This window comes from Limulus polyphemus, unplaced genomic scaffold, assembly GCF_000517525.1.
Source record: "Limulus polyphemus unplaced genomic scaffold, Limulus_polyphemus-2.1.2 Scaffold263, whole genome shotgun sequence".
In the NCBI taxonomy this organism is placed as follows: Eukaryota; Metazoa; Arthropoda; class Merostomata; order Xiphosura; family Limulidae; genus Limulus; species Limulus polyphemus.
Window position 1 is genome coordinate 330,193 of NW_013665873.1, and position 9,289 is coordinate 339,481.

The 9,289-nt window shown below is 32.7% G+C and overlaps 1 protein-coding gene across 1 annotated transcript in view; it reads right to left on the bottom strand.

Annotated features, from left to right (window-relative positions):
* Window positions 1-1,541: 1,541 nt before the first annotated feature.
* The window catches only part of LOC106456839 (spondin-2-like), a 24,641-nt gene continuing 16,893 nt past the window's right edge, over window positions 1,542-9,289 (bottom strand). The window contains exons 3-4 of the mRNA XM_013916206.2: window positions 7,464-8,064; window positions 1,542-1,582 (exon numbers count right to left, since the gene is read on the bottom strand). Of these exons, the coding sequence (XP_013771660.2) occupies window positions 1,542-1,582; window positions 7,464-8,064 (642 nt within the window). The remainder of the gene's footprint in view (window positions 1,583-7,463; window positions 8,065-9,289) is intronic.

The window sequence follows — 9,289 nt, forward strand, 5'->3', positions numbered from 1 at the left end:
CGCTTCTATTCTAGCACGTAAAAGTTTAATTAATGTACGTCTTATCGCTTCTATTCTAGCATCTAAAAGTTTATCTAATGTACTTCTTATCGCTTGCATACCAGCAATTACAGAACCTTGAGAATGTCACGTTTATCCCATCACCTCTCCTTTTACGCTTAACATTGATAACGTTTTGCTTTTTGCTGTCGAAGAAAACAAAGAAAGAAATGGTTATTCAGAAAATTTTCTAAAACATCCAGATTTTTCTTTGGACTGATTAAACAAAAACAACCACAGTTTCTATATTTGTTATTCGTAACTAACTTTTGATTTTAGTCAGTAACAAAATGTCTATGTGCAACTTTCGTTTCTGAGAAACTTGTGCGCCAGTTTTAACTATGCTTTCTCATTTATTATCAATCCGTTGCTTTAAGCCTTAATTTAGATTTGTTTTTATAACGTTTACTACCGGCCTGGTCCACATATTGTATCATATTGAGTGATCTTACGCCTATACAACACCCGTTTGTCGAGAAATAACAAAAACAATTAAGTAACATCATTAGTTTTCTATGTCAAATATACAGGGGATCTAAACATTGATTATAGGAATTAACATCAATAGTGGTGGTATTTTTATTTTAAGCTTAAAATCCGATGGGAACCAAATACATCAGTAATCTTGGAGTTAATTATGATATAACGATTTAGGTTTAAAACCGTTAAGGGTTAAGAAGAAGTATATCAAACTTATAACACTATGTGCGATTAAACTACTTTGTTCAACATTCCCACCTAGATGCATTACAAGAGGAACGCGGGGGATATGTCTTTTCACTTTTTAAATGACAGGGTTTGTTTGTAATTAAGCTCAAAGCTACACAATGGGCTATCTGTGCTATGCTCACCACGGGTATCGAAACCCGGATTCTAGCGTTGTAAGTCTGCAGTCATACCGCTGTGCCACTGGAGGCTAACTGACGGGGAAACTTTTATTTTGAAATAACTTTGTAGTATAGGATGTCCACAAAGTTTGTTCTGGTTTTAAAAGTTTATTAGAACAAAACCAAAAGAGCTAAAATTATGCAGTTTTTAGCACCTTGTTGATTAACTAATGAAGTTTATCTTGTAATCGTAGTGTCCAATTGCTAATGGCTGAAGTTCGAACAAAGATGGCGACTACACAGGAGAAAGCTCAATGCGTCATCTGGTTTGCAGAGTCGATATCAGTTACAACGGTTCAATGGAAATCCCGCCGTCAATATGGCAAGGATCCTCCCTCCAAACACAACATTAGAAGGTGGTTTCTCAAGTTTCGGGGGACAGGAAGTGTGGTTGACTTGCCTCGAAGTGGACGTCCAGGTGTTTCTGAAGAAAGCATTGCTAATGTCCTGGAGACATTCCAACGCAACCCTAGAAAGTCTGTCTGTTCGTCATGCTTCAATTGAACTCCAGCTACCAATATTAATGCCACACAGAGTCCTACACAAAATATTTCATCTTTACGCGCATATAGTGCACACACATTGAGCTTTCTTCTATGTAGTCGCCATCTTTGTTCAAACTTCATTCTGTAGCAGCTGGACACTCCGATTACAATCTGTAAATCAAGAAAACAACTTCATTAGTTAGTCAACAAGGTGCTAAAAACTGCATAATTCTAGCTCTTTTGGTTTTGTTCTAATAAACTTTTAAAACCGGAACAGGACTTTGTGGACATCCTATACAACCACTAGTCATTACATCAGTCGAAATAACATTCAGTTTTATTTACGATATACTTATGCTCCAGTTACGTAACCGCCCTCTAGTTTTGAAACAAAAATCATGCCACTTACTATATCCCTATTTGCTGACTTTGTTCGTTCTAATATTCGGTGATAATATTCTAATATGCGTAGAAACCCCTATCTGCAGAACGTTATTAGTATTATTATATTACATCACTGTGACTGTCAGCGAATATTTTCTAAAAATAATACTTTTGAAATATAAAATATATAAATGTTAAAAAATCGTGTTATTTAGCGTAAACATAAAGAGAAAATGATCAGTTCCAAATTAAAAGTTCCACATAAAATCACTATATAACAAATTTGGTTATTGTCGTTCATTTGGTATTTGTAAACGTAAAGAAATAAAAATATGTAAGTAGGTTATTAAACACAAAACTACAGATTGAGCTAGCTGTGCGCTGCCCATCGCGGGTATCAAAACTCGATTTTTAGCATTATAAATCTTAAGTCAATAATCAAATTTTAACAGTGTAAACGTTTAAAAGGTTTGCAAAAGTTATATAAATAAGGGTGGTTAAATTTTTTAGCTATCAGAAAAAAAAAACAGTTCTAATAAATCTATAAAAGATCTTCCACCAGAAACTTAAGTAATCTATAAAAGATCTTCCATCAGAAATTTAAGTAATCTATAAAAGATCTTCCATCAGAAACTTAAGTAATCTATAAAAGATCTTCCATCAGAAACTTAACTATTTATACCTTCCGTGTTTGTGTTGAATTTTTAATGAATATCATACAGGATATAAAAGTTGCTTTTCTATGCATGTTTTAATAACTGTAAAAAAGAAATTATCTAAATAAAAATAACACTCGTATTGAAAATGAAAAAGTATAAGTTGTGGTTTGTAACCAAATCAGTATTTAGTAAAGTTCGTGATGTATAATGATTATGTTGATAACAAGTTCCAAGTAGTTACAGCAGGCTTCATATATATATGTGTAAGTTCATTACTAAAATACAATAAAACTTGCTTGTTGGAAAGTGACCTTCAAATAAATAAGTTAGAAAAAAATGTGATGTTTTGTCTGTTTGCAGGAAATCCTTTCAAAGTGTATACAAAATAAAAGATCAGCATTTAAAACAACATTAATAACTATTAGCAGGTACTTGGTGTACTTCACTAAACAAACAAAACCTAGTAACATTAATAACTATTAGCAGGTACTTGGTGTACTTCACTAAACAAACAAAACCTAGTAACATTAATAACTATTAGCAGGTACTTGGTGTACTTCACTAAACAAACAAAACCTAGTAACATTAATAACTATTAGCAGGTACTTGGTGTACTTCACTAAACAAACAAAACCTAGTAACATTAATAACTATTAGCAGGTACTTTGGTGTACTTCACTAAATAAACAAAACCTAGTAACATTAATAACTATTAGCAGGTACTTGGTGTACTTCACTAAATAAGCAAACCTAGTAACATTAATAACTATTAGCAGGTACTTTGGTGTACTTCACTAAATAAACAAAACTTAGTAACATTAATAACTATTATCAGGTACTTGGTGTACTTCACTAAACAAACAAAACTTAGTAACATTAATAACTATTAGCAGGTACTTGGTGTATTTCATTAAATAAACAAACCTAGTAACATTAATAACTATTAGCAGGTACTTGGTGTACTTCACTAAATAAACAAAACCTAGTAACATTAATAACTATTAGCAGGTACTTGGTGTACTTCACTAAACAAACAAAACTTAGTAACATTAATAACTATTAGCAGGTACTTGGTGTATTTCATTAAATAAACAAACCTAGTAACATTAATAACTATTAGCAGGTACTTGGTGTACTTCACTAAATAAACAAAACCTAGTAACATTTTAATTTTTTTCTGGTAAAGTATTCTTTATTTTTTTGTTCTTTAATACACGATTATTCTATTCATTTTCAAAGGGTTTAAAAAGTTACAAAAACAGTTTATTAGAGACAAATGCAAAATTATAACATGTATTAAGTTTTAAAATGTAATAAGTTCCAAAATCCGGATACATCAACATATTCTTAAATACCATAATATCTTCAATATAATTAGAATACTTGTAAAATAAAATGGAAAAATTAGATGTCACTAGCATCATTTAATTGCCCCCCCCCTTCTTGATTCCTGATTTTTCAGTTTAGCGGCTTTGTTGATTTCGCTAAATGAAAAGGAATGTCACGTGAGGTTTTTCATTCAATACTTGTCAGAATATCATTATTTAAAATTTATCGTGATACTAAAACGAATTGGAAATTAAGCTAAAAACAATCTATTCAGCTAATGATATACTAATATAAGATATCTGCCAACTGACGAAAGTAAGTGAGACTGCATTCATAGGTAGACTGATTGAAATTCACTTTATTACTGGCAAGTTCACTCCTAACTGCAACGTAGTCAAGGTAATGGAAGACACTGCATTGCATCTGGGCACGAGGTTGTAGATGTTCTTTTATACATACGAATCGTTGACTTGACTTACACCCACCACAGAAAGTACAGATTAACCTCTATACAACCAATGAGCTCTTAAGCGTAGGAAACGGGTCTTTGTATTGCTTTAAGCTATGTTTTTTAGTATTTAACTTTGAATGTTTTGTTTGGTAGAGGGAGTTTTATCATGATGTAATGACAGAATGTGACGTCTAGATAGTTTTTGATTTTTAGAATTGGCATCACGTTACGAGCACACAACGTCTCGAATTTTCTAAACACTTGGTGAAAAATATGTAATAATATTTAGAAACCAGATAAAATTGTTCGATAGTTGGTTAGATATTTATTCATAAAGAGTTGATTGGAACTTTAGTCAGTTAATGAATCTGTTCTAGTATTAATCGATTACACTATGCGTTAAGCAACCAATTTTGTGTTGTATTGAAGATATAAGAGAAGATTTAAGAAGTGAGTGGGTGTTAAATTTTTTATTTGTTAGGTATTCATATCAACTAACACAACCTGTATAAATTGATTTGTTAAAGTCAAAGGAATAAATAGTTTGTTACATATAAGTGGACTGGACTTTTTACCGACAAATAAAATCCGTTACAACAATATCTAATGAAATTATATAACACAAGTTGAGGTGTAAACACAATTGGAACACGTTTGGCATTAGCAGGTTGTGAACAACATAAATTCTTCATTTTATTCTCATACTCGAAGCACGTGGTCTAGTAAAAGACAACACTATAGTTAAAGATAACTTCGGGATGTAGAAAGTTTTTAACAGTAGGGTGGTGGGGGGTGGGAATTTATAACATGGATTTAACCTAGTGTTCTTTGCCACCTTTATCGTGAGTGTGACTGCGTGTTCCAGTTAACAGTGACTTTATACTATGTCAGTTAAGAACGAACTTTACGTAATTGTTCATCATTCATCACTTTAAGTTGATTTTAAATTACCAGTTTCAACTACTAATCACGTGGTCTTCTTGAGCTTCTCATTTTGCCTCGGTTTTAAAAACTTTTAAGTCTTTCTGTAACTAATAATGCCAATTGCTTGTATTGTTATACCTGCTTGGCTATGTAATACAGTTATCGAAAGACAACAAGATTATATCAGTTACTAAATATCGATTTTGATCATATACCTTTTGTAACTTGTCTATATAATCCTGTTACCTCTTTCCAGGATATTAACATATTGGATTAATTCACATAAATATATTTATGATCACTAGATGGCTTACAGGACTTTTTTTTAAAAGGATTTTTCTAACACTAAACTGTCTGGGGACTTACAACGCTAGAAACCGGGTTTCGATACCCGTGGTGGGCAGAACACAGATAGCCCTTGTGTAGCTTTGTGCATAATTAAAAACAAACAAACTAACACTAAACCGAAAAAAACAAAACAAATCAAAATCAATAGGAGAGCTAAGTTTCAGTTCAATGACAAGAATTAAAGAATGATAATAATAAAATCAGTGACTAGAAAGATGAATATTTTGCATCTATGAATAGAAAAAAAATGTCCACCGAGAAACGTTTTTAACTGTTTATTTAACATTTATTCAAAACTAAATTAATTTCTTGAATACTGCAAATACACATTGAATGTCATTGGTTATGACTTTATATTTTTGGAACGTACAAAATAAAACCTAATGGTTATAAATGGAAAATTTCAATGTAAGAAATATCAAAGAAAGTTCTAGTAAAGAGACACAAAAACAATGTTAATTATATAAGTCTGATGTGTAGATACATTTCAAACAAATTCGCTTACACTTGAATCTATTAAGGAAAAATAACCTTTAAAGAAAAACTGGGATAAACAAAGATAAGAAAATAAGCTGGAGCTTGGAAAGAAAATTATTAAAAGTTCAGTTTAACAGACTTATTTATACATAGATCTTAAATGTTTCAATTTTGTGAATGCATTTAAATAATTTTTGGAGTAAAATGATTCTGATTCATATAACAAATAAATTACAATAAGTAATCAATAACAAAATTTGCTGTTTTTATATAAAAGAAAATTCGTCGTTTCACTATGAACGCACATAACAGTATGAAAACAATTTTTCGACGTGAAATAACACTACGAAGAAAGTTTGTAAACGTGACATAAACCACAAAGACAGTTTTACGACATTACATAAACCACGAAGACAGTTTTACGACATGATATAACGCCACAAAGAGTTTTACGACGTGACATAACGCCATGAAGAGAGTTTTACGACGTGACATAACGCCACAAAGAGTTTTACGACGTAACATAATGTCATGAAGAGAGTTTTACGACGTGACATAACGCCATGAAGAGAGTTTTACGACGTGACATAACGCCACAAAGAGTTTTACGACGTGACATAACGCCACAAAGAGTTTTACGACGTAACATAATGCCATGAAGAGAATTTTACGACATGACATAACACCACAAAGAGTTTTACGACATGACATAACGCCACAAAGAGTTTTACGACGTGACATAACGCCATGAAGAGAGTTGTACAACGTGAGTAGTATTTTGTTGCAACGATGTTCTTACAACGCTGTAACGAAGTCTTCAGGATATGAAGTAAAGGGTATTAGAACTTGTAAAATTTACCTTGTTTCTTACCATAAGAAATATTGTTTATTTTTTACAGGGCAGTTTCTAGTGTCTCGACACCACTGTGTTTCTTGCAAGAGAGGACAAGGTAATCCTCCTGGTTTCGCGTGCTTGATTACTCTCCTTGTGCGGGCGACTCTACCAAAGCCACAGGTTTGGCTGCAAGATGACCAATTTGACCAGTAGCTGACCATGCAGGGACGAGATCTACCTGTGAGATATCATTTATATATATATATATATATATAATAGATAGATAGAAAGATACACACATATATATTCATTTACAGTTTAAGACCCCCATAGCCATTCTTTCAAAAATGTTAAAATACACAAGTCTACGAGGATCTTTCAAAATACTTATGTATATGATCAATTCTTAATATCCACATAGAAACAACAACACTAATTTCGATTGAGGTCTGATATTCTTTAAGGCCGGATCTTTATTTATATATCGCAATACTGTAATGAATAACACAAACAGCGGCATGTCAACAAACTTTTTAAACATAAGTAGTTCGTATCTGTTTATACCAGAGAGAAATTGTATCTCATGGTTCACTTAACTTCCAAAGACATGAAAAAATTAAAAAAAGGAGATATGAATATACTTACTCTCTGATGTACGATGTGACGCAGCTTGAATTCGGAACCTTCTTTTCTTCTTCAATGACTTTCTCAATTTTCTAGTTCGACTCTGCTTTTTGGAATATTTTGTGGTTTCTTCTCCATCAGCATTTTCCATAATCTTGATTCGAAAACCCCCTACGGTCCCTTCGTAGCCAACAGTATTCATCTCCAGTTGTTTAAATATTGCACCCTCTTTCTTTGATTCTTCCGATTCTTTTTCTTTATCCTCCACCTCTTCCGATTCAGCAACGGAGTGCTCTTCACTGTGAGAAAACGCTTCCGTCAGACTGTAGGTTCTGATTTTGGTGAACTGGAAGTAAGCTATTCTTGGGAGCTTCTTCTGTTGAGGGTAATAGAAAGAACTGGCAGCGTGATTTGGATGGCGAGCAGTGATTCGGGAAATCTTCCTTCTGGGTTCTGTCTGCCATGTTGGGGCAGTGAAAGTAAATCCGTTTTCAGTGCCAGCGTCTACAGGGCCAACATCGAGAGTAGTGGTGTCTAGCCACTTTCCGTTCACACACAACTCAAAACTGTCCACTCCAACAAACCAGTCAGGGCTCGGTATAATTCGAGAAATGAGTGACACCTTCAGTAAAAAATTTAAAATATTTTATATTTGATTTACCCGTAAAATTGCTGTCTTGTTTCTTCGCATCCATATATTGTATCATATTGAGTAATTTTATGTTTTTACTTGTTACAAAACTCACTTTTTCTTTAAATAAACACAAAGATCAATAGGATACTCCAGCTGTAATTAATGATATTAATTGTGATATTGATGGTATTTTGTTTGCACTTTTTGTGTGACTCACATATTATTAAGAACTTTGTAACCAACAAAGACCCACGAACAAGTTGGTACGTGACTTGTTTAGAAAAATCCGTTTAAAACGTTGATTGAAGATATACGGATCCCATCGGTAATTCTACGATTAAAAGATTCCATTTATTACCTTTTATTTGTTTTGGTCAATCAAGTCACTCACAATAAATTATAGTATCCAATAATTACGTGAAATACAGAATGCCAAGAAAAACATGTTCCATCAAGCTTTTAATTCTCCAACTACTTCGAATAAAATTTCCAGGAATGCGAATGAGTTGTGCAATTTCAAATTACTTCGTAGTTAATTAATATGTATAATTTTCTAAACTTTTCTAATTTACTAGTATTACATCTCAATAAACCTGGCAATAATATAAAACTCATTAAAGTGTGCTTGTTGTTAAGCGCAAAGCTATATGGACTATCTGTGCTGTGTCCACCAAGAGTATCGAAACCCGGATTGTAGCGTTATAAGCCTTCAGGATTTCCGCTGGTGGACAATTTATTACTGACCCAAAACAGATTTCTACCAGCATTTCTCCGCTGCACTCTAAGCCTTGTTGCTTCAAAATTGAGAACGTTATTTCATCCTATAGACACATGGAAAAATTATTAACATTTCAATTTACAATCGTTAAATCGTTTAATTTACACTAGGTTTTCTCCCTTCCCTGTTAAAATATAAAATTCAGAAAAATTGGTTAAGTAACGTACAACTTTCAACTTTTATACAGAGATTAAAAAACAAATTTCGGTATATTATCACTGAAGTTCTTCCAGGTAACGCAACAAAACAATACGCAGAAATATATATAAATCGTGGATTTATATAAAATTGAGAAATTTAGTCTTGTTTTAAATAATTATAGAAATATTTGTTTGTTTGTTATGGATTTCGCGCAAAACTACACGAGGGCTATCTGTGCTAGCCGTCCCTAATTTAGCAGTGTGAGACTAAAGGGAATGCAGCTAGTCATCACCA